The sequence below is a fragment of the Sarcophilus harrisii genome, chromosome 3 (genome assembly GCF_902635505.1).
Source record: "Sarcophilus harrisii chromosome 3, mSarHar1.11, whole genome shotgun sequence".
In the NCBI taxonomy this organism is placed as follows: Eukaryota; Metazoa; Chordata; class Mammalia; order Dasyuromorphia; family Dasyuridae; genus Sarcophilus; species Sarcophilus harrisii.
Window position 1 is genome coordinate 84,903,662 of NC_045428.1, and position 26,245 is coordinate 84,929,906.

The 26,245-nt window shown below is 40.2% G+C and overlaps 2 protein-coding genes across 3 annotated transcripts in view; one reads left to right on the forward strand and one right to left on the reverse strand.

Annotated features, from left to right (window-relative positions):
- The window catches only part of LOC116422248 (translation initiation factor IF-2-like), a 36,417-nt gene extending 20,482 nt beyond the window's left edge, over window positions 1–15,935 (reverse strand). Inside the window, exons 1-3 of one of the 2 annotated variants that reach the window (XM_031958398.1) lie at window positions 15,144–15,935; window positions 10,082–10,178; window positions 6,226–6,374 (exon numbers count right to left, since the gene is read on the reverse strand). In XM_031958398.1, the coding sequence (XP_031814258.1) occupies window positions 10,161–10,178; window positions 15,144–15,482 (357 nt within the window). In that variant the 5' untranslated portion in view covers window positions 15,483–15,935 and the 3' untranslated portion in view covers window positions 6,226–6,374; window positions 10,082–10,160. Of the gene's footprint in view, window positions 1–6,225; window positions 6,375–10,081; window positions 10,179–15,143 lie in introns of those variants that run through there. The other variant, XM_031958399.1, reaches the window with a different exon arrangement.
- A 657-nt stretch (window positions 15,936–16,592) lies between these two features.
- TSC22D1 (TSC22 domain family member 1) overlaps window positions 16,593–26,245 on the forward strand; it is a 147,711-nt gene continuing 138,058 nt past the window's right edge. The window contains 5 exon segments of the mRNA XM_031958400.1: window positions 16,593–16,659; window positions 16,995–17,381; window positions 17,384–17,430; window positions 17,432–17,962; window positions 17,964–20,107. Of these exon segments, the coding sequence (XP_031814260.1) occupies window positions 17,258–17,381; window positions 17,384–17,430; window positions 17,432–17,962; window positions 17,964–20,107 (2,846 nt within the window). The 5' untranslated portion in view covers window positions 16,593–16,659; window positions 16,995–17,257.

Sequence of the window (26,245 nt, forward strand, 5' to 3'; positions counted from 1 at the left end):
TCCAGAGGCTCTATCACAATTAAGGAAATAAGTGATGGTAAAGCTCTAGTTTATAGCCAGGCTACTACCTATTTGAATTATTCCAGTTAAACTTAAGATTTCATAGCTCCAAAACTAAAAGGGGATCTTCCTGGTTCAAAGCCTAACCCATTCCCATTTTATAAATTAGAAAGCCCAACTTGTTAAAGATTTGTTAAAAAACTTGTCCAAGATCACAAAAGTAGTAAGTAGTAGAACTGAGATGGGAAGACAGGGGCTAAACCAATTGGTCTTTCCATAATATAACATCCTAGAGAAGATGCCCAGCCCTAGCCATGAGATATTATATGTAGTAGTATTCTCTAAAAGATGGTTAGTTCCTATACATAAATGTCCTTATGCATGTAAATGCAAAAAACAAATTATCTACATTCCTGTCCCAGTAAAGAATCTGTTCTTATGATTTGCAATGAACCTGTAGAATGATCCTATAGAATTTCTTTCTTTATCCACAATTAGCAGTAAGATGTATTCTTCCATAGAGACCAATTTATTAAGGTTCAGTATGAACCCCTCTGAAGAACCCATTCAGCATTTGATTCTATGATTCTTATTGCATTATATATACATATACATGTAAATATATATGTGTGTGTGTGGTGTGTGTATGTATATATTAAGGATGAATTTTTGTAACCACATTTAAATCATAATATATGGCATAAATTTTGCTTTAAAGCTAAAGTGAGATAAGTTAAAAGGCAATATATGAGGCAACCACATATGTTCGTTTTTAAGAACCTGATTAAAAGAATTTAATTAAAAGAATTTGAAAGGAGAAAGCTTTAATGACAGTGGAATACATGACAGATGGGGAAATGTTATCGGAATGACAAGTATCAAATATCTTATATAGCTCAAAATTCTTACTGGAATTTACATTACCTTATTTATAATGACACTATCCTAAGACTAACCAAGAAAACGGCCAGTTTGCATTAATAAAAGTTCTAATTTGTAGAATTTTTCTAAAGAAAAATGGTTATTTTTTCCCCAATTCTAGTCCATATGGTAGCTAGATTTAAAATAACAAAGTGCTGGCCAGTAAGGTCTTAGAGCTTGAATAATTAATATCCAAGATGACTTACAACCAGCATTTTGATTTTATGCAAACAAGTTCTTATAAAGTACTTGAGTTTGCTCTTTAGTTCTATGTATTTTAGGGCATCCTAGAAATGTTACATATACTCTTAATTTTCTTTCTTTCTTTCTTTCTTTTTTCTTTTTCTTTTTTCTTTCTTTTTTTTTTTTTTTTAAAGAAATTTGTATTGATTCCTTTTGTTCTTACATCATAGTCATTTCTGGATATTCCATAACCCTGGCCCTTATTAGAAAGAAAAACAGTTGAGCAAAAACACCCAATACAATATAAATGAATGAATGAAAAGCATTGATTAAGAGACAGACAACCCAAGGAAAGGCGTAGTAGATGGAGAAAGATGTTTTAGTTTGGAAAGTCACAGAAATGATGAATAGAATCATAGTCAACTATTTTGTTACATCCCTTTCTAGTAGCAATGGTATTAGTTTGATTGTTTCCAGCTTAATACTGTAGAAAAGAGGAGAAGAGTGATAGTCTGAGGTTGGCTAATTCTGGCCCCATCATGTGCATTTGGGCTGGCTGACTCACTGAGCAGCATACCACTACCTTAGGATGGTGGTTCCAAACCTATGTCCAGTAGTTTAATGGTTGTGAAGAGCACAATGACAGATGAAATGGCCAACATGGATGGTTAGATGGGATGTAAAGCATGTGACTAATTTTTAAATGTATGCAGTATTCTGACCTCTTAGAGCTCTCTCTCTCTCTCTCTCTCTCTCTCTCTCTCTCTCTCTCTCTCTCTCTCTCTCTCTCTCTCTCTCCCTCCTTCTATCTTCTCTGTCTCTCCCTCTCTGTCCTAAGGAGGGAAGTGTGTTTCATTAAGTGCTCTCAAGTACAAAGACAAAATATTTACAACTCAAAATATTTATAACTACTCAAACTTTATTTTTAATGATCTTTTCACTTACATTGCTAAAGTCATCATATATATTGTCTTTCTGGTACTCTTAATTTTACACTGTACTAGTTTGTACAAATTTTCTGATGTTTTCCCCAAATCCTAATATTTATCATATCAAATTACAATAATATTCGATTATGTTTATATATTGTAATATCTTTACTCATTGTTTCAGGTTCTTTGCTACTATAGAAAATGTTGCCATGAATAATTTTGTGCATGTGGAGCCTTTTTTTCTATCTTTTACCTTTTTGAGATCAAATATATATACAGCTTAGTCACTTTTCTTATATAATTTCAAATGGTTTTCTGGGTCAGTTAGACTGATAAGTCTTCCATTAGTATATTAAGTTACACACTCTTGATTTTCTTAGCTAACTCTTTATAAATACTGAAAAAGTAAACTCCCTATCAGCTTCTGTCTGAATGACCACAACTCCAAATTAGTGAAGCCTAAATTAGTGAAGTTTTGTAGTTTAAAAAAAATTTAACTGCAAAATTAGTATTATTTGCAAATAGCAAAACAAGGAGATTGAAAAATAGATAGTTATAGGAATACAGTGAAAAAGAATTAGATTTGGAGATAAAGTTGTTTAATCAGTTTTGTCTGACTCTGTGACCCCCCCTTTGGTGGTTTTCTTGGCAAACATAATGGCAAACAAAATTGCCACACCCTTCTTAAGCTCATTTTACAGATACAGAAACTGAGAAAAATAGGCTTAAGTGACTTGGCCAGGGTAAAGACAGCTGGTAAGTATCTGAGGTCCTATTTGAACTCAGGCCTTTCTGATTCCACATCGGGCAATTTGTCCACCAGGCCTCCTAGCTGTCTCTGATACAATTAATGTGAGTGTTGGTAAATCACTTCACCTCCTTAAGTCTTAGTTTTATTATTTATAAAATGATGGTTGGATGAGTTGATTTACAGGGCAAAAATATAAAGTTTGATGTGCTAAATTTTTATTTTATGTACAATAATGTAAATTTTAAAAGTTAACTCTGCTGCATTATGTAGGATATTACATATATATGAAATTATATTAAATATATTGCAGAATTCAGTAAATATTGGTTGATTAATTTAATGTTCTATACCAGTGAGTTTATACTTCATTTTCACTGCACTGCTAAAATATTTTGAGGATTTTACTGAAATTAAGTCTGTCTCCAGCTGGTTACAAGCTTGTTACAGAACAGTTGCAACTCTGTCTTTCCCAATCAACCAAGTGTCAGGGTCCCTATGATTTAGGCCCCGTCATCTGCAAGTGAGGGATAAACTAAATGACTTCTTGAGGGGTTTGCTAGGGGTGAGAATAATAGCTTTCAGAAAGGATAATGACCTTTCTTGCAGAGGACAAAGTAGGAAGTTTAAGCTTGTGAACTGAGCTAGCTTTTGGTCCTAAGCTGAGAACCTAATCTATAGTCTTTGTGTATAAGATAAGTTGTTTTCAATGTATTTCAGATTGGAGTGATCATTAATTTTTTAACATTAATGTTACTTTTTTTCTGCAATGTATTATGCACATTACAGCAATCCTGCTTTTTTCCTATAGGATAGTTTGGTGTGATCTAATTGGTAATGCCATGATATGAAATGATGAATGTGAATGAAACGCGTGAAAAAGAAAGAAAACATTTTATTTTTTCTTGACAGCTACCATGGTCTTATTAGGGGGCAAGGAGATTCAATGAGTGAATTAGATTTTCTGCTTCTTTTCTCTTTGTGATCTGTTTGCCTTTATCAGTGGTGTTCATCATATTTCCATGCTCCAGGGACATGGAAATCTTTGTGATGTGTTTCTCTGGGAATCTAGAACATTTATCATTTCTTCCAAACTACTGTGTTATATCCAGAGAAAGAACTGATAAAAGTCTGAATTCAGATAGAAATTTACTATTTTCACTTTATTTTCAGTGAGTTTTTTTCCCTTTTGTTCTATTTCTTCCTTTAGAACATGACTAATATATATATATGTTTTACATGATTGCATATATATAACCCATATCAAATTGCTTACCATCTTAGGGAAGGGGTAGGAGAGGAAGGGAGAAAATTTAGAACTCAAAATTTTATATTAAAAAATGAATCTTAAAAATTGTCTTTATATGTAATTGGGAAAAATGCTACTTAAAGACAACTACTGTATTGATTCTTATTTAGTCAGTTTTTCTTGAAGAAGAGTAATTATAGTTCTCAGATTTATACCTAATGGTCTATCTACATCAGTGAGTAATATATTTTCTCATTGATAGACAACAGTTGAATGACTCAATATTTAGGAATAAATTCTTATTGAGTCATTTGACAGTGTCATACAACACAGTGGTTGTAATAGTTATAAATTTAAATAATCAAAATCATTCGTTTCCCAAAAGCAATTGGTAAAATATGCCAACATGCAACTATTTCATTGAAATGTATTTGTAATTATTTGAGGCTATCTTTGTAATTGAAGTAAACTTTTCTTTTACAAAACTTCTGTACATGTATAATACACATATATGCAATATATGTATATATAAACACACATATACATATATGCATATAGAGATAGTGAAAGAAGAAACAGAGAAAGAGAGACAGAGATAGGGAGAGAAAGAGACAGAGAGACAGAAGGAGGGAGAGAGGGAAGGAGACATACAGAGAGGAGATAGAGAGACACAGAGAGAGAGAGACAGACAGAGAGACAGAGAGAGACAGAGACAGAGAGAAAGAGAGAAGGGTAATTGCAAAATAATTTAGGGAAAGGGGAGAGCAGCGTAGATCAATAACAAATGAGGAGATAAGGAATATTGTCATCAACTGTTTTGTCTTTGAACAAGAAGTGGTCTGATTTGCAAGGGTATGGAAAGACTATCTTGTTTTCAGATCTGAAGCAGTTTCTTTAAGAATTAATAGTCTCTTTCCCCTCCCTTGAGAATAAGTCCCTTGAGGGCAGGGATTGCTTCATTCTTGTCTTTTTTTATCTCCAGCTAAGCATAGTATTTGGCACATGGTAGGTGCTTAAAAAAATGTTTTGCTGGCTTGAATAGAAATAAGGTTGAATTTCTGAGAAAGTATATGATTATTGACTGCTTGAATTACTTACCTTCCTGGTTTCAGAGCAAAAGCTCTTTGTGTACAACCTAGCATTCCTTCCTTATCTCTTTCCAAAGCATCACAAATGGGTATTGAACATCTTTGTTTTTTTCATCTGTAGCACTTTTCCAGAGATAACCACATGTACTAGTTGGGAAGAATATTTTGATCTAACCGGGTGAAAGAATCCTGAAATATGACTCAGATAAAAACTGGAGCTTGTTAATGTTGTGGATCTATGAAATGTGGAATTTTTTTGTTTTCTAAAAGCCAAGCAATAGTCAGCCCATCCTTTTGTTTGGGTTTGGTTTTGTTCTATTCTATGTTTGTGTAGCAAAGCTATTCATGAATTGAGGACTCATCATGTATTTGGGAGGTACAGAAGCGCAAATGGTATTATTAGTTAAGTGATGCAGTGCAATTACCACTCAGAGAAGCAGAAAGTGAAATATTACTATTTTCAGATTTCACCAAAGTGGGAATTAAAGTTAAATGTTTTTTTCTGGGGTGGGAAGGTGAAATTAACTGAATCTCATATCAAAGTCTGGATCTCAGACATAGCAAGACTAAATTATTGGGTGTTATTAGTTAATATTCTATCAGAGCAGAATGATTGGAAATGGCTAACTATTCTTGGTAGACATTTTAATGATCAGAACTAGGGCAGAAGGTGGGCTGGAAATCCTCTGAATTCCCCGTATAGTTCCCAGCAGATACCGAGGTGAAAAATCATGCTTCAGCTTCAATACTAGCAGTTTTTGAGAGTCTCTAAATCGTATTTGGTGAGGAGGTTCCATGACCAATATAAACAAGCCTTGATTCCAATCATTAGGCTAGAAAGTACTTCTTGAATGGACGCTAGTCATTGGGCCTTTATGCCTATAACAAAATCTTTTTAAAACAAGCAAGTGGTACAGACATTTCCCTCAATAGAATACCACCTGGATCTCTGAGAGGAAATAGGTTCAAACATAGCCCAGTTTCTATTGAGCACAATCCCTCCCCCCCCTTCCCCCAGGAGGTCACATCCAAAGGTAGTATCAAGACTAAATTCTTATCTCAGCTACACTTAAGCTGGATTTGGAAGGTCATACCCATAGATCTCTTCTGACTCCTCCTGGAAACACTGCTTAGTTGATTATAAACCCAGACTGTGGAATGCCAAGATGTCTGGATATCCTCCTGTCCTGGATATTGCATCCATCCTCCTGAGACTTCCCCAAACTTGGAAGCTGTAATTCCTTCATGTAGAACTAGAAAGAAAGAATTTAGAGTCCAAAGAATGAGGTTCCCTTTCACAGGACTAGATGTCTTCAGAGGAACCAGGCCCCAACTTTTTCCCTCTTTCAGCATTTTCTCCAGAAATTCAGAGCACAGTCTAAGAGTTCCACCAAGAATGCAGCCCAAGAGAAAAATGGTAAATTGGATTTGGAGTCTAGATTGATTAAAATTTCAGCTACCTGTGTGATATTAAGTGAATTACTTTGGAGGCAATTAGGTGGTAAGTGCACTGAATAGAACACTGGAGCAAGGAAAACTTGTATTTAAATTTGGTCTCTGACAGTTACTAGCTGTGTGGCTCTGGACAAATCATTTAACCTATGCTTGTTCCATTTTTGATTAAAAAATGGGATTAATAATAGAATCTACCTCCCCAGGTAGTTATGAGAATCAAATGAGGTATTAGTAGATAGCTTAGCATAGTGCCTGGCACATAATAGGCACGTAATAATTCTTTTTTCTTTTCTTCCCTCCCTCTTTCCTTTTTTCTTACTTCCTCTCTTCCTACCTTCCTCCCTCTTTCCTTCTTTCCATCTTTTTCTTCCTTACCTCCTTCTCTTCTATGGGCTCTCTTATAAAATGAAGAGCTTGGACTAGACAGCCCCTGAATCCTTGCTAGTTTTAAATCTCTGGTCCTGTGATTATCAAACAGTATTTATTGAAATAAATATCTGGCTTATATGGAATTTACTGATAATCTGAGTATGATAAGATACTTTTTTTAATTTTAGGGAAAATACAGCTGGCTCCTTGACATTAAAGCTTTAAAATAACACACATTTGCAGCAAGTCAGTTTTTAGTCTTAAAATCAATTACAATAACCTTTTAAAGAAGGGTCAATGCAATCTCTGAAATTACTCTCTTCATTATATTGTATGCTCTATGACATGTTGAGCTATGCTACAGGTAATCAACACTGAGTTCCTAGCAAGTCATGGACCCCAACAGACAGTATCTAGCCTATCACATAGGCACAGAAACACTTTTATGTCCTAAAGCTAGAATTTAAATGATGCAACTCTAAGATTCCATGACAATTAAAGAACTCTAATTCCCCATAGGATTTATTAATATTTCCCCATGGTATTTAACAAAATGCATGATGAAATCTCTAAACAAAACTTCAGCTGTCTATCAAGACAAGATACAAGGTTATTTAGGATTAGGAAAAGTTGAGCTTCAAGAGGGAAAGTTCCAGTTGAAAAGATTTGATTCCTCCATGCCCCTATTCCCCCAAACTCATCTTTCCTCATATAGTGAAGATTCAAAAAATGTAAAAACAATTTTCTTTTTATTCCCCCAAAATATTCTGGACACAGAGTTCTGTTGAAAATTTACATGAGTTGCATTAGTGGAACACACATCTACCAAAAACCAGGAGACAGAATAGAAAGCTATATAGATGTGGATAAATCAGCCAAAATCTTTTCTCTTGCAGAGAAGTATGTGTGGCACCATTTTTGCCCTCAGGCAGCATGTATTTTTGCTAATTTCCCTAAGTTAATTTCTCATAGAATATACAAATATGAATAAATTGAGACAGTTTACACAATATAAAAAGATATAATTTTCAAAGATGCATTTCACATAGCTACTTATATTTTATTCAGAACATAAAGTGATTAGAGATGTCAATTCTATACCAATGTAAAACTTGAATTAAAGAAAGGGATGGCTAGAAATTCTTCCAAACATCAAAGATAAAACACTCAGTCGGCATCACATGTGGTCTCGTTCCAGTCTATAAATAGCGGTAGCAAGAAAGCACCTGTGCTTTTTCTTCCAGTCTCTGATGGAAACTTTTTTGGTAGCTTGGCAATTAGCACAAAATTTAACTCACTGATGAGGCTGAGTCAGTCATAGGACTGTATCACAGATTAGTAGGGCATACAAAAAACTCTTGACTTTGATTTGGACAAAGAACAACATGTGTTCTTTGTGATACTGTACAACAATGTGCTTCTTGAGGTTTATTTTTCTTGATTCCTTTATGCTTACCTTTCATATTTGGTTTACCTTCATTCATATAGCTTTGAATGGCTTTACTCCTTATGAACAGAATGTCAATGAAAGTCTACTAAAGATTGCTTTTTGGTGATTGGTCCAGTTTGCTGCTCCTCTTTTCTACCTCATTTGTTAAATGTTGGGATGTAGAGGGAAAAAAAATATAATTGACATCTTGGTCTTAAAGTTTTCTAACAGGGATTATTTTCTTCCAGTGCTGATATTAATTGGAAATTAGAAATGATCATTAAAATACCAAGCTACTAAAAACATATTTCTTTCTAATTTTTTTCCCTCTTAACTTTAAGCTTCATCAATAAAAATGAGATAAAAATGGTTTTGACAAAAGATTGTCAATCCCAGACTTGGGAAGGATATCAATACATCATTTGTCCTTAAATTTGGAAACTTTGGATAAATGCAGATTTCAGTGAACTTAATAACAATAGCTAACATTTTATATTCATTATAATTTATAGAACACCCCTTACAATAGCCATGTGAGCTGGGTAATACAAGTATTATTACTTCCTTCATATTGATGAGGGAAACAGATTCTTATGAGTGAAATGACTTAAGGAAGATCATCTAGCTAGTAAGTGGAAGAAGCAGGAAATGGAAGCCAAGTCCTTGGATCCCCTTCCTATTATGCCACACTTCATAAAATATATAGGAATTCTGGTTGCATCAGTGTTTTTATTTCTGCTGATCTTGGTGATTTAGCTGATATAGAATAATAAGAGCTATCTTACTAGAATCATGAAATATGTAGTACAAATATAGAACTAGATTAGATAACCTTTGAGGTTACTTCTAACTTTAAGAGTATGTGATTCTATGGAACACTTTTCATTTGACACATTCAAAATAATGTGCAAATGACAAGTTGTCTTTAGATCATGCTGAGAAAGATGAGATTGTTACTGGCAAAACTTCATATTCCAGTGATGAGTTAGATAAAGTTGAAACATTTTCTCCATCTGATAGAGCATCTTTTCAATTAGGAATAATATATGGAATTATTGCCTTTTCCCAAGCACATGGTACCTATTATGATCAGAGGTAGACCATTATACTAGTTGAATCATTGATATTTCTAATGTGTACATTTCTCTTTGAATGATATGGCTTAAGAAAAAAGGGTGCCCATAGGTTCAATACAGATCATTTACTTATAGAATTCCAAAAATTCCAAGAGTTATGCAGAACAACAAAATCAGAAGGCAATAATAAACTGACTAGTGTCAAACTAATTTATAAATGTCTCACAGAAGTGAAACCAGATTTGGAATGTTGTGCAATTATGGGAATTTTATACCCAAATAATAATCTGTGAAAAAACTCATGAAATTAAATCAAACAGAAAAAAAATAGAAATTTTTTACATTTCATATAAAAGAAAAATGCTGCTTACAGAAATTTACTTTGATACTTATTGGGGTTAGAGCTACAACACCTGAGCTTAAGTCCTTTTTGGAAATTGTTTTACTTCTTCCAACTTGAGTTTCTTTATCTATTAAAAAAAAGTATAATTACTGTTGACTATTTAACAGAATTGTCATGAGGATCAAATGAGATAATACATGTTACATACTTTACAAACCTTAAAGAATTATGAAAGTTAGTGATTGTCTATTATTATCTGTGATCTCATCAGTGTGGATACTTACATACCTTTTCAACCTGTGGAATTTTTGGCTACATTTTCCTGTAAATTCTCCATGGAAGATCCAATCAACTCTTGAGAGTTTTCTCAGACTCTTTTGTTATTCTGTGAATACAAATGCAGAAAAAACCAATAATTTAATACCACTTAAAGGATTGTGAAGTTTTCTAAATACAACCCAACCTACTCTGATCTACTGGTTTAATTCTGACTCTGAAACATTGTCTGTTTTACTTTGGGGTTTTTATCAAGTACATCATAGGTTATTTCCACAAAGATTTCCTAGAAATAAGAAATTAAGCATATTTTGTGTTTTTCTTGGTCACTTTTTTGGGGTACAATTGCTCCTTCCTCTCATAATATATATTGGATCCTGAAATGAGAGAGACTAAATGTGGCAATTCTATTATCATTGATGAGAAAAGATCACTCCTGAAAACATAACTCTAGAAACAGAAATCTGTTTCATTTCACAGCTACTTGTTGTCCTCTCCCTCTAATTTCATATGCAAATCTCAGGATAATTTGATTTAGATGAGTCTTCTGCTAAGTTACATACAGGTAGACTTGATTGCTTTTTGCTTCCTAGAAATCTTTTCTCCCCTTCTGTAATGTTTGCAAATGACCTTTTACTGTAAAATAGCATTGGCTTTCATATCTCTCACCTTGTCAAAAAGGTTAACTGTTTATTGGCAAAGAAAGTTTCTGGGCTTTCAATTAAATTTTCACTTTTGTACAACTCCTTTGAATTTCTTTTCTTTTATGAACATTATTAGAATTTCAGAAACATGGTTTCCAACATGATCATTGTAGTCTTCTCTGCCCACTTTTGCTTAGAATTTGATGAGTAAAGTATATTTTATAAATTTGGAGATTCTTGTCAAGTTCTTCCTAAAATTACTCTCCTCTGGAACATATACAAGTACATAAGCTGAAATTACTTTCGTGGTGGTCTTTATTTATGCCCATCCTAACCCTTGTAAGGAATAATAATCAAATAATGGCCAAAAAAAATATGATGTGTTTTGTTGTTCTGTTGAAGGCAGTTATACCAACTTTTTTTGTCTGTAGTCTTTGCATTAAACTATATTTATGCTTTGGGGATGTTCAGCTTCCACCAATGTGCTGGTTGTTGAACAGACATAGGACCTAGAGTATCAACAGATTAATTACTATTTGGCTCCAATTGTTATGGCTTTCTGCTGTCATTTCTGCTACTCTGTCGCTGGCCTGGTCACTGTAGAAACAAAAATGTACTAAACAGGACGGAGTTTAAGTTTAACTTTCATTGGTTGATACTCTAGTCCTCCCTTCTGACCTTTATAAGTCAAGCTTCTGTTAAGCCTCTTGATGCTTAGCAAAGGATAGGCCCTAGACAGTTTGTATCCAGGCCCCAAAAAAAGCATTTCCAGCCAAAGCTTGAATCTTGCTGCTGTAGTCTTTGAGAACTCAAAACAAAGCATGGGGATTAAGAGTCCTATCATGATTCTGTCAAGTTCTCCTTAAAAATAATTTACTTAAATAAATTATTAGTTATTTACATCAGAAATGTGAAAATATATTCCATCTTTGTGGTTTGCTTGCTCAGAAAATTTAATGGGGTTGTTCCTTTATGTTCTTTTCTGTTTTTCCAAAGATTTTCCTGTTTATAATGAAGCTCTACGAGATATTGTTCTTTGATATGTAATGCCATTCTAGATCATAGATCATTCAATTCTTTCAATATATTAAAAAACCTAGTTGACAGAGATGAATTTACATCTAAGATTTAACAGGCTGATACAGATGATGCTTTCAACTTGGAAATGTACTAGCTATGTGAACTCTTCATTTCTCTTGGCCTTGGATTACTGTCTATAAAATAGAGGGTTGAGCTCATAGACCTTAAAGGTCTTTTTAGGTTAAATTTTTGATCCTATAGTTACAGTTTTATGACCTTAAATGTATTCATTCATATTTGCATAGTCAGTCATAAAGCAAGTGGAACAAAAGGGAGAATAATTGTTCACACTGAGAAATGATACTTTGAGATTTACACAGTTTTTCTTCAGGGTAGCTTTTTGTGGTGGGAAGGGAAATTTTGTAGAAGAAGATATTAAAATTTCAAGAGGCTAAAAGACTTGCCCATGATTGCATAGCTAGTTAAGTGTTGGTACTAGAATTGGAAGCCAGATCTCCTGACTTTAAATATTGGGCTATTTCTATTCCATCGTGTAAACATAGGTTCATTTCTTATCTGATGGATTGATTCTGTATTAGTTAAAATGATATAATTCAGTTCTGTTCAGTGTAAAAGCAGTATTTTTTTCCCTGCATAGTCTCTACTAAAGTGTTGTAAAATTTGCATTCTTGCCCATGTTTTCCAACAAGAAGCTAAAGTTTATTATAGTATATTCTACACGAAACACTCAAAATAGTGTTCAAATGTTAACTTTTCCTTAGGACATTCAGGTGAAATGCCAAATTGTTATAATAACAAGTTCTCTATACTTTGGCATGAATATTGACTCAAAACAAATTATTGGAACAAAGCAGTAACATTTTTTTTTGGGGGGGGGGGGAATGCATGGTATGCAAAATGGATATCTACCCTTGCTTTAGCAGATATTCTAGGTGCAAAAAATATCTATTGACTATTATATTTATAAGCAACTTGTTCATTTTTAATATTACACAACTTCCCATTTCCTTTGTGGAAGTGGATCCACAATTTATGATACCTGGGGTTTTTTGTTTCTTGAGTGGTCTTATGATAATACAAAAACTACAATTGAAAAAGATCATAGAACCAGTATAAAAGAAAGCATGTATAGGGGAGTCATTAAGACCTGGATAGTCACGTGATAATAGATGAAGTCATATGACTCCCCTCTGGGCTTTCCTTTTTTTCCTCTACAAAGTAAAGACAACACTTGTTCTACCTAATTTAAATAAAGATTTATCTTTTATATAGTAGAAAAGTGATTCGGTACCTCCTGTGTACCAAGCTCTAGAAGTAGAAAGTCTTCTAACAGTCTTTCCAAAGGCATAACTAATAAGTGACCCTCCCCTCAATGTTTAGATTAAAATTTTCATTCTTTATTAAATACTTCAACATAAGACTAGAAATGAAAGTAACTGAAAAAATTTACTCATGACAAAAAAAGTGAAATGTTAACAACTTTTAATGTAAAAACACAAATACATTTGCCAAAAAAGCTAGGTATGTGTTGAGAGACCAAGTTCAAGATTTAAACATTGTTTTCTGCATCCTGTTTCTTCTCCTTTTTAAGACTTTTTATTCATAGACAGACACATTAATGATAGCTGGAAAACAAAGGCACATATTTTTGTGTGTGACTCTGCCTGTCTTTTCCAAGTTTCGATTCTGACACCTTTGAGTTCTGTAGAACCCTGGCTTACAGAGCATATTTTAATGAGACACAAGAAGTCATTAAATCAGAATAACAGTTGTTTAGGATCCTCAGAAGCCGTTTATTTCTACTCATAATTAAATCCAAACCTCGTCTACATCATGTCCTATAAGTGGTCATGAAACCTTGACTTCTAGATCTAATCTGCCTAATTATAAACCTATTCTACTTTTTGGAAAGCTCTGTTTGCTTCATGGAACCCAAGGCTTCCATGCAGTGAAGTTTAAAAAGCAGTTCTTTAAGAAATAGTACTCCTACTAGTATCCAGTTTTAAAAGTGTAGTATCTGAAGGACAGGAGCTTTTGTATGGATACTTAAGCAGCTAGTTTCTACACTATCAATTTTGGGTTATAATTTAATACTTTAATCTCAGGTGGCCTCCTTTGTCTCAGACCAAATACTAGTATGATGTTGAGGGCTCCTACGTTCTGTGAAAATCTTCTGTTTTGAATAATATATAAAACAGACCTAAATTATGTTTTGTGATTGCAGGAATATGCCCTGCAGAAACTATTTTGCCTGTCTGCATTCCACAAGGAGTTTCAATCAGTTAAGATAGTTTCCATTTCCCATTTGAAAACTGTTGAAAAAACATGATTGAGATTTGCATTTCAAAAACTGATAGGAAGGCCATTAATTAAGAGTATCATGTGTAAAGGCTTTGAGATGGAAAAAAAAAAAAGAGCTTTTTTTTTTTTTTAAAGTAACACTACATCCCAACGACATAGAGAGTGAAATTAAAAATATAATTTTGTGTTCATGTGATATTTCCATCTGGTCAATCTTTAAAGTGAATATTGAACAATCCTTGGCTATGTGGTAGAGCAGAATGAGGTGGAGAAAAGATCAGGGAAAAAATGACAATGACTAATCAAAATTCAAGAATAAGCATCTCAAAATATAATTGAACTCGGTGCCTTTCAGTTTATACTTCGAAAATCACAGCTACTACAAAGGAGTGACATTTTTCACCTCATCTAAAAGGGAACTGAGGTTTAGAGAAGTTAACTATCATACCTGAAGGTTGAATCCTAACTCTTAACTTTGGACAGACCTTTTTTTTTCTTTTTTCAGGCAGACCTTCCACGCGATTTTAGCTTCAGAAGTACGAAGTCAACATACTTTATCAAGAGGCCACACGGTTCTGGCTTTTCTGGGCCAGGAAAACTACGAAATGGGGGAAATGCTCAGGGCTGGATCCCTGACATTTCTAACCGAGGGCACTTTCTGGGAAACCCAGATCGCTGAGACACCTTCACAGACCGGCGTAATCTTGAGATTCTTCCAGGCAGAATTTCTGGAAACACATTTTTCTGCCCTCCCCTGTCACTCGGGGCGTTCTTCTCGCTTTAGCGCCCTCGCCTGGGTTCCCATTCTTTCGCGGTCCCACCGTAGTAGGAGTCCAAAGGGGAACCTGTGGGAAGCGCTTCCTCCCCCTCCCCCCTCCCCCTCTCCCCCCTCTCCTCCCCCCCCTCTCCCCCCCACCTCAGCCCATTGCTCGATCCTAAGCGATGCTTCAGAGTTCCTCGGCGTTACTGCTGGAGGATTTTAAAGATTCGACGTTGCGTTGTGAGGCGCTTTGCAAACCTTAAGTTTGCTTATATCGTTAGGACTGCAACGAATTATTCTAGGGGGATGCACGGTACACGGGCCCCACCTGTGGAGAGGGGTCTGTCCCCCGGGACAGACCGGCAGGAGGGAGGGGCAGCCGCTCCCCGGCACGGAGGCGTGCGCTCCGCCCGCCCGCCGCAGCTGCTAACCTCTGCAGCCCGGACGGCCCGGGGCGCCTCCCTCCGCGCACCCCGGGGGGCCGCGTGGCAGCTGCGGGCCGCTCGCGCAAAGGGGAGCCCGGGGCTCGGGGGCCAGGTGTCGCCCCGCCACGCCCGGGCCGCGAAGGAGGAGCCGAGGGAGAGCGGGGTGGGGGGAGGGGACGCAGGCAGGCGTGGGCATCCTCCGCGCAGGGAAGGTGACAGAGGAGGGAAAAAGCCTGACTCATGTGGTAGCCAGGGACTCCTGGGAAGCAGAACTCGTGATGCGCCCGCTGTGCTGCGGGGAAGAGCCCCGTTCTACCAGGGGGCCCGCTCCAGGCACATGGCCCGGCGATCCGCCCCGCCCCTCTTCTCCCCTCCCCCCCGGCACTGCAGAGGGCGCTCCTCCCCCCTCCCCGGGGCGCGTGCACGCGCTCACACGCCCCGAGCACGCAGGGAGCGAGGACACACCTCGCCCGCTCGCGCCCGAGCCCCCTCTCTCACTTCATGCCCCACCCCACCCTATACTGGCAGCATCACGCTGTCCGTCTAGGATTCGCTCTCCGACCTCGAAGTCCCCGCCCCCATCGCGCCGGCGCCTGGGCACCCGACTTCAGACTTCGGTAGTTTCCGTCCGGAACACCCGAACTTGGCGGCGGCGGTGGCGGCGGCGGCGGCGGGTCTCCGAGTCCCCGAACACCGCCCCCCCCCCCCCCCCCCCCCCCCCCCCCCCCCCCCCCCCCCCCCCCCCCCCCCCCCCACTCTCGCCCAGCCCCGCCCCTTCTCCCCGCCAGGCGAGGCTTTATGTCTGCGGCGCCAGAGCGCCTGCGCAGACGCCATCTTCCTTGGCCCCCTCCCCCGGCCGCCGCTGCCTCCTCCTCCTCCTCTTCTTACCGCCGGACGCTCCTCCTCCTCCTGCGCCCGGGCTCGGGAGCCCGTCCCTCCTCTTCCAATGCCGTGAGAGTCAGTGGGGGAGACGGCATAGCCGGGGCAGCCGGAGGAGAGCACTCGTAACTACCTCCCAGCCGCCCCCTTCCCCAACCCCCGGGCGCACCCGACACCTCCCTCCCCCCATCCCGCTCCTTTCCCCTTCCCCCAGCCGCCCCCACCTCCTGCTTCATTCAGCGGCGCCCGCCCGACCGTCCGTCCGCGGGTAGCCCCGGCCCCGGCGAAGCCGCCGCCGCCGAGAGGAGCCTCACGCCCCCTGGCTGCCGCCCGGACGCCGGGAGGAGAACCTGCCCGCCTGCCTCCTCCCCGAGGGCCGAGGACCCAGAGCCGCCGGGCTGCAGCCGCCGGCCCGGAGGGAGGAAGATGTTGGGGCTCCGCCGCCGCCAGTGATGGAGCGGTCCCTGGGCTGCCGTCGCTGCCACCGCCCCCGCCCGCCCGGCCGCCGCCGCCGCCGCCCCCCGGCTGGGGGCGAGGATCGTACGTATCTCCCCCTCCCCCCTTTCCTCCGTGCCCGGCCCTGGCCGACTTATCGGCCCCGGTGCCTTCGAAGCCGCAGCGGCGGCGGAGCCTCCCGGAGCAGCCTCTAGCCCGGCGGTGGGGGAGGGGGCGGGGGGAGGGGACCGCGCCGGGCCGGTCGGGTCGTCCCGGCCTGGCCTCCGGGCGTGCCTTTCCCGGGGGCAGCCCAGCGGGCCGGGGGCGGGTGGCGGGGCCGGGGCCGGAGTTGGGCCGGGGGCGGGGGCCGCGGCTGCGGAGGTTCCAAGTTGGCCGGATAACGTGGGCATTTCTCTCTCTCCCCCTCCCCTCTTCTCCAGTCAGCCTGCCTCCTTCCTCTACCTCCCCCCCACCCCCTCCTCCCCTAGTGAAGCGGACTGTATAAAAGGGGGTGGAGAGGACCAGAAGGAAAAGTGAATGGCCGAGGACTGATAGTGTCACCCCTTCCCCCATTTTTGCCTTGTTCACCCTCCTCCATCCTCCCCCGGCCCAGCGCGGCGGGCCGGGCGGCCGAGCCGGAGCGGGACCGAGCCTCGGGCTCCTGCGCTCTCCACACAAAGCTCCCGCGGCGGGCGCGCACACGATGCACCAGCCGCCCGAGGCCACGGCCGCCGCCGCCGCCGCAGACCTCGGGGCTCGGAAGATGGCGCACCCGGCCGCGGCGGTCCCCCGGAGGGGCAGCGGCAGCGGCGGCGGCGGCGGCGGGGCCGGCTCGGCGCCGCCTCCGCCGAGGACTACGCGCCGCCCGCGCCGCTGCCCGGGGGCGGCGTCCGGGGGCCCGGCGCCGCCGCCGCCCCCGCAGAGCCTGCACCTCCTGCCGCAGGCCCCGGCGCTGGCCGCGGCGCCCGGCGGCGCGCAGATGAAGAAGAAGAGCGGCTTCCAGATCACGAGCGTCACGCCGGCCCAGATCTCGGCCAGCATCAGCTCCAACAACAGCATCGCCGAGGACACGGAGAGCTACGACGACCTGGACGAGTCCCACACGGAGGACCTGTCCTCCTCGGAGATCCTGGACGTGTCCCTGTCGCGGGCCACAGACCTGGGGGAGCCCGAGCGCAGCTCCTCGGAGGAGACGCTCAACAACTTCCAGGAGGCCGAGACCCCCGGCGCCGTCTCCCCCAACCAGCCCCCCCTGCCGCAGCACCCCCTGCCGCACCCCCCTCCCCAGAACGTGGTCATCAATGGCAGCGTCCACCCGCACCACCTCCACCACCACCACCACCACCACGGGCACCACCTGCACCACGGGCACCACCACCCGTCCCACGCCGGCGTCAGCCCGGCCCTCCCCGGGGGGCCCCCCCCCCAGCCCCGTGTCCAGGAAGCTCTCCACGGCCGGGAGCTCGGACAGCGTGTTGCCGGCCGCGCCCGCTTGCGCCGCCTCCTCGGCCGGCACACCTGCCTCTCTAATGACTAACGTCCGCAATACCAGCGCCTCTGGCGGCCTGGGGATGGGCTCTGCCGCCGGCCCCAGCGCGATCAACAACGCCGGCGCTACTCCGATGGGCGGCGTGAATCCCAGCGTGACCAACAGCCTGCCTGGCAATGCGACCCTGCCCTCCAGCACCATGGCGAGTGCTGCTAGCCTCAGCGCGGCCCCCGGGCCCAGCAGCAGCGTGAACGTGAACATCCTCAGCGGCATGGGCAACGGCACTAACTCTTCTGTTAACAATGCCCCTGCCCCCGCGGCCGGCATGGCCGGGGGATCCGCTCCGGCCCAGCAGCAGCAGCCGGCCGCTGGCACGTCCAGGTTTAGAGTTGTGAAATTAGATTCTAGTTCTGAACCCTTTAAAAAGGGCAGATGGACTTGCACAGAATTCTATGAAAAAGAAAATGCCGTAGCAGTTACAGAGGGAGTAGCGGTAAACAAAGTGGTGGAGACTGTGAAACAAAACCCTGTCGAAGTGACTTCTGAAAGGGAGAGCACTAGTGGGAGTTCAGTTAGCAGTAATGTGAGCACGTTGAGTCACTACACAGAGAGTGTGGGAAGCGGAGAGATGGGGGCCCCTACTGTGGCCCAGCAGCAGCAGCAGCAGCAAGCCCTCCCGGGTTTGGCCCCTCAGCCAATGGATTTTAGTAGTAGTCCTGGTGCACAGAGTGTTTCAGCAACTAGCCTACCACAGAGTATTTCTCAGTCACAGATTGCCCCGGTGCAGTTGCATTCTCAAGAGCTGAACTATACTTCACAAAAGCAGGGAGGTCAGCCTCCTCTTCAGGCCACTATGAGTGCTGCAGCTGGCATTCAGTCACCCCCAGTTAACCTTGTTGGGGTACCACCAACTTTAGGCCAACAGCCTTCTGTTTCCAGCTTGGCTCAACCCCAGTTGTCCTATTCTCAGACGGCCCCTCTGGTGCAGACCCCTTTGCCAGTTGTAGCACCCCAACAGTTACAATATGGACAGCAGCAACAAACAGTTGCTACACAGGTGGCCCCAGGCCATGTTCAGTCAGTAAGTCAGAATCCCATCGCTGCAAATATGCCAGAGTATGTTCAGCATCCACAAATTCTCCAAACATCAGTGCCCCCTATCCCACCAAATTCTGCAGGAGTGGGAGCAGCCCCAGTGATGCCTATTGCTCAGCCACAGAGCATTCAGCCTTCAGTGCAATCCACTGCAGTCCAGGCACAGCCTGCAGGGGCGCCAAGCCAGCCTGTGGGACACGGCCAACCAGCTATGCCTCCCGTAGTTGCTAGTGGTCAAGTTGTGAACGTTGGTCAGCAAGTGAACATCCCGGCTGTTGTGTCCCAGCCTGCTGTTGTGTCCCAGCCTGCTGCTGTAACCCAGGTGACACCTCCGCCTTCTCAATCTGGGCTCATTCAGGGAATTCAAGCCAGTGCTTCAAACCTTCCTCCACAGTTGGTTATTGCACCTCAAAGTAACTTGGTAACTGTACAGTCGCAGGCTCAAGGAGCAGAATCTGTGGCTCAAGGAGCAGAATCCATAGCTCAAGGAATAACCAATCAGCAGTTGCCTCCAGTGAGTCCATTACCTTCTGCCAGCAATATCCCAGCTGCAAATCAAGTTGGTTCAGCTGTCCCTTCCGCAGTAGCAGCTGCTCCTACAAACTTGGTGCCACCTCAGAATATAGCACAAACTTCAGCTATACAAAATGGGAATTTGGTTCAGAGTGTTAGTCAATCTCCCTTGATAGCAACTAACATAAATTTGCCTGTGACACAGCAGATCCCTCTAAGTTCTACTCAGTTCTCCACACAGTCACTCACTCAGTCCATTGGAAGCCAGAGTGAAGAAGCCAGGCATCCTGTGGAGCATGCAGTAGTTGGCGCACCTCAGACTGTCCCTGGGGAAGGCATCGGGCCCCTGGCCTCCGGTTCTGATGGCAGTGGAGGCTCCGTATCGGCTTCAGCTTCCCTTTTCCCGTTGAAGGTGCTGCCATTGACCACACCCCTCGTAGATGGCGAGGATGAGAGGTAAGACTATGCCCTATGTCTGCACATACATACAGCAGATTTGCAGTTAACCTTTTTATATAACTTTTTAATGTTCCACTGCAGCATATCAGTAGCTATAAACTTAGTTCATTATTTTTGTTTGAAAAATATTTCAAGGGTGATAGTATGTGTTTTTTTTTTTTTTTTCAAAGTAAGAATGACTAGTAATGAATGGTTTCAGAATACACAAAAGTCTATGTAATATTTGTGAACATTATTTACTGTTAGCACAATTGTTTGGGATTATTCAGCATTAGAGATTAGTAAATTGGGCATTATTGGTTTCTTATTAAAACAATTTGTTAGCAAAACTAATGAACAGAAGCCCAGTTCCTGAAAAATTCAGTCCTTTAATCTCCATTTTAGTAATACCTTTTCTTTAAGGGATTGAAAGCCTTTGGCCATCTCTTGAGATACTATGGGTAAAATTGTTTTCATATATTAGAAAAACTAGACATCCTCTTTAATTCCCCAACCCCCAGTTCTAAAGCACTTGATTTTATAGCCTTCAGAAGATAGTGTTACCAGTTGCTATCACGTTGAAATTGTAGGGAAAAATTAGATAATCCGAGTTAAATTTCCTAATGCTCTAATACTTATATGAACCTAAATAATTAGCTTCTTGAACATTTTGATTTTCAACTGACATATAACTATACCTTTTAGTTAAAGCAATGGAAGCATTTTTCTTAATTGTGTTATTTCTGCATATTTCATCAAAATAATTAACATTTTTAATAAGTTGATGTTTAGTATCATGTATTTGTTTTTAAAATTTTTGTAATATTGCTTCATGTTAATTTCCATTAAGATTTCTTCTTTTTTTTCCTTGCCCAGGAATAGGCCATGGTGGCAGCCATTTTAGAATAAGGTATTGGGTTTGATAGAAACTCTAGAGGTATGGAGATGTGATGACAAAGAATTCTTTTTCTCCACGTGCTCTCTCCCCTTAGCACGCACAAAAATTACAGAACGCTTCAAATAATAATCTTAAACTAGTGAGTGGTCTTTGTTGGACTGGTAATGGTGCACTTACATAGGTGCTCTGATGGGATCAGATCTGAGCCTTGCTAAGATGAAAAAGTTTAAAGTTTTTGATAGAGGTCAAAATACATGATTTTGGGTAATTTCTATTCAAATATAGCATGCCTTGGTAATTTTATGGATAAGATCTAGGACGGGGGCTATATTTTACTGTGGGTTGAAGAAGCTTACAACCTGAGTTCCATTCATGTCAGTTTTAATTTTCAAGGCAATTTGTGGTTTCAACTTTATGTTCAAACCCATTGAGTTATTTGTGTGACCACACTTTAGATTGAGAAGATAAACTCGGCAGTCAATAGAAAACCAAGTGAGGGTCACATGCCACATTTGAAATAGTATTCCACATGTGGATGAGAGATCTATAGGTAGTTGAAAATATCTTTGTGTTTTTTTTTTTAATGTTAAAAACTGTATTTGTTATTAATTTCAAATTCTAATTCAGGATAATTTTGTCATTTTGGTAATAGAAGTTACATAATTAGATACTTTTCTTTTTGCCTAATAAAACTGCATTCTAAAGGTGGTGTCTGCCATTCTGGTAGTGGAAGTAAGACCATTGTAATTACTATTAGTCTTCTTAATTTACCCATAATTTTTTACTGTAACTTAACTCACATTTAGTTCTCAGCCTAAAAAATCATTTGTCTTAGATGTACTCTAAATTCTTAAGGTAGTAACAATTTCATAGTCAAACTTATATGAGGTAAATCCTCAAACTTCTTTTAACTAGTTATAATTTATGATAGCTTAACCGTAGTGAAATCAAGATAAGTAAATGAGACTTGTAAATGAAAACCACACACTCTTAATCTTCATGTGAATCTTCCCTGATTGTTTATATGGTCTCAAGTATTTTAAAAGGAGTTTTGTCCCCTTTTTCCTCCCAGTAGTAGAAAACATCTTTCCAATTTTTTGGACCAGACAAAAGAAAAGGCCATCTTTACTTCTTACCAAAGCAAATCCTGCTTGTTGAAGCTGTGCAAATGTGGTTTTGGTACCACACAAAAAATTTTGTGTGGAGGTCACTTTTTCTGATTGTGGCCAGAAAAAAGGGGGGGAGGGTAGTGAAAATATGGGCACAGTGATCTTAAGACAGATTTAATCTAGAAGGATCTGGTTGCTATAGAAAGATACTGGGGGGGAAAAAGGGCAAATGTTGCTTTTGATGGAAAAAAAAGATTCTCTTAATGGGTTATTTCAGTTGGCTAGTATCTTAGAAGTAAATTTTAAAAAAGGAATTGATCTGCAATCTCCTTGACGCTCCCTTTGAACTTTGAATTGTCATTGCTAAAATTTTTGATTCTCCTTATCCTTGATTTTCTACCTCCCCTCCCCAAAACAAAACAAAACTGAAATGTTTCTCTTCTAGGTACCTCCTTGTAAAGGTCTGGAAGGGAGGAGGACTAGATGTAGACAAGGTTGACATTGAACCTAGTGTAGAGTATTTTGCAAAAGCTTGTGTCTGTCATTCCTCTGTGGTTGAGGATGTTGCTTATACTCACCCTTGGAAGGGAACTTGTACAACTAGAAGAATGAATTTCTGGCTTTAAAAATAAAATTTCTTTGTATGTTTGTGTATTTGCTTCTGTTTTGCTACTTTTGTTCAGTAGTAGTAATCAAGAACTGATTTGATTGTTATAATGGAAAAAGAGTAGGGGCATGCTATATTGATAAAGTTATCAGGTGGGGAAAACCTCATAGTATATAAATAAGTTTGTAGTGGTAACACATTTGAAGAATGGTTATTTTAGAATATGGTTTGTGTAAAAGACAAATGATTTGAGAGCCTCAGATGGAAAAAAAAAATGTAGGTTAGACATTAGGAAAAGGTTTAATTGGTCACTGGAAAAGATCATAGAGGCAGATGGTTCAAGGTATTATTATCTCTTTGGAAATTACATGTAATTTCTTTGTGTGTGTGCCTATGCATGAGCCTGTTTGTGTGTACACACACATGGCAAAAAATCAGTCCTGGAGAGGATCTGAAAAGATCATCTTGTGTGGCTCCTGCCCCTAAGCCATTCTTATAGCCACAGACTAGACTAAACTCTATTAGATCAGAATGTTTGGAGTAGAGGCTTATCCATCATGTGACTTGTGTTTTTATAATCTGTAGTTGATAGCTTTGCTTTTTTTTTTTTTTCCCCTAACGGAAATGACACTATAGATCATATGTTGGGATTTTTCTAAAGTGGTGTAACTTAAATGGTACTGATATACTAAGTATTGTATATGATCAACCACTTATCTGCAGTTGTGTTCTTTTCTACCAAGTGTTGGAATTTAGACTGGCTAGTTGGAGATGTAGATGTGAGAAAGTTCTTGGCATTAAAGATGGTAGAGCAGAAAAGCAGTGGCAAGTATTCATTCAATCTTCATATAGGTATGGTTTCTGTTCTCCATAATTTGTGAGAAGGACTTGACACCATCACAGAATAGTTAAATGGATGTTACTACTTTGTTACATTTTTATGTGCTGTGTGCATGATCATTTTTTTTCCCCTTGATTTGATACCTAATTTTAAACATATGGCAAAAAACATTCATGATTTAAATCCCTGTGTAATATACAGTGCCGAAATTGACTTGGGATTATTTGTTGGAACATTTTATCATTTGTCTTACATTCTACATTGTATTATTGTTAGTTGTGTTCCTCTCATCCTCCTAGTTTGTAAACTATCAGAAACCAAGGATTGTCTTGATTTGTCTTTGTCTGTCTTATGTAGTAGATGCTCAATAAATAAGTGCACAATAAATGAAAGGATTGTGGAATCCATACAATTTTTTTACCAGCTACTTTTATTAAATTTTCTAACAGCGAACTGTTTCTAAGTTCCTTAGGGTGATCTGCATGTGAATGTGGGTGATACCTATTTTTGTTGTTGGTTTTGTTGTATGATAAGAGAGTGTTTAATTAATCTTAGGCACATCATTTGATCTCATCTGTAAAATGGGAATAATATTAAGTGCCTCATGATCATTGCAAAGAAAGAATTTTGATGTAAATGAATTGCTTTGCATAGGGTACTGTGATCAAACACAGGTATCATAGTAATACTGTGTTCAAGTATGTTAGTATGTAATTGTGTAGTTTTGTATTGCATGTGTGAGAAACATTGTAAATATACACAAAGAAATAATGTATTAAAATGAAATAAATCATATCCAGGATTTTTCTTTAGTAAAATGGATTAAGAACCTCATCTTATGTTACCAGAGACAGTCATGCTAAAGGTCACGTTGCTATACCTGAAAGCTGAAGCTCTACTTTTTCCCTTTTGTTCTCTACCTCCACCCTCCACCAAACTTAATCTTTTTGTAATCAGAAGTGACTCTTTTTCTTGCTGCTCTGTCAGCCTTGCTTTCACAGTTTTACTTTCCATATTCTAGTTAATTATGGAGTAATGAAGTCTGGTTGAGCTACTAGATAAGCTACTAAGCTTTTGTTTAAATGTTTTGTATGGCATTGGAATTAGTCATTTCCTGGTGGGTTTTTTTTTTTTTTTTGTTGTTGTTGTTGTTTTTTTAATCTTTCTTAAACAGTGAACTTTGAGAAGAAAATTATTTATCCTGAGAATTTTTTTTTGCTTATAGAGCGATTAACTGGTAAGTTAGAAATAGAATTTAAAAATAAGACTTTAAATGTGTTGTGCATATCCATGTTCTTTGTAATACATATGAACATGTTCATAGTATTTAGAATGCATTTTGCAGTTACCCATATTTTTAGTAATAACTGAATTTATTAAATTTATCTTTTTAGGTTTTTATTTTGGGGGGCCACTATGGAAACTCTGAAGTACGTACCTGTGATGAATTTTGAAAACTAACTTTTGAAACAGGTATCAGAATTTCAGCGTCCAATTGAATATTTCCTTCTGCATAATTCTCTTAGGCTATATGCTTATTTCAGAGATGCTGATATTGCTTAATGCTTATTTTTTGGAATTGTTTTTACAAATTGTGGCACATTCTTTTGAATATTCTCCATGGTGGCTAGTTTTCATTCTTTGAGAGTGTTTTTGATTTTTAGAAAAAAAGTTAAAATGTCATTCATAATAGAGTGAATAAGGTGATTGAGGAGGTAGTGGAAAGATTGCCTTACAATCTTACAACCTGACTCTTAACACCTGTTTCACATTTTCAGATGCTCACTGTCTGCATGATCCTGGGCAGGTCACTTAAATTCTCTTAGCCTCCATTACCTTCTCTGTCAGAAGAGGGGATTGCATTCCCTGACATTCTAGGGTCCTTTCCAGCTCTAGATTTATGATCCTATGATCAAGTGAGTATTTAAAAAAGATATAAATGAATTGATCACAGAATCTGATCTGGAAGGGATGGTAACGCTCTGTCCTGTCCAACCAGTACCTGGGTAAGAATTCCCAATACCATATCCCAGATGAGTAGCCATCCAGCCTCCATTAGAAGGCCTTCAATGAAACCTTCAGGTGATTTCTGCTTCCCTCCCTGCCTTTTTTGTCTTTTGTCTCATGTATAGATTAATTTTTTAAATCAAAATTTTTTTAGTGCATTCATGTACAAATATTTCAGTATATAGAGAACACAAAGGATTATATATGAAGTCATGAACTCTTTGCTACCTAGTGTTTGAAATTAAATTCAGTGTGGTAGTTATGTGATTCTGCCATATTTGTGTCCCCTTCTGAATTTTTTTCTGCTGTATACTTTTTATTTTATTTTTTTAAATCTTGGTCACTACCTAGAAAACTCTCCTAAATTTTCCCGTAGAAATCCTCCTGAAATAGATATAATGAAGTGAAACAAAGAGATTCGTTGACTGTGTCTGAAAATGGATGCCTCTTTCTGTATCTTTAGTCCATCACATTCTGCCAAAAGGAGATAATAGTAGATATACATCATCGATATTTTGAAGTTATGATAAGACAGTATATTGATCAGGAATTCTGAAGTCTTTCAAAGTTTCTTTTTCCTTTAAATTATTGTCATCACTGTAAATTGTTCTCTTGGCCACATTTCTGTTCTTGTGTGATTCCTCAACCATTGGCACCATTGGAGTAAGTGTAGACATTCCCATTGGGACTAGTT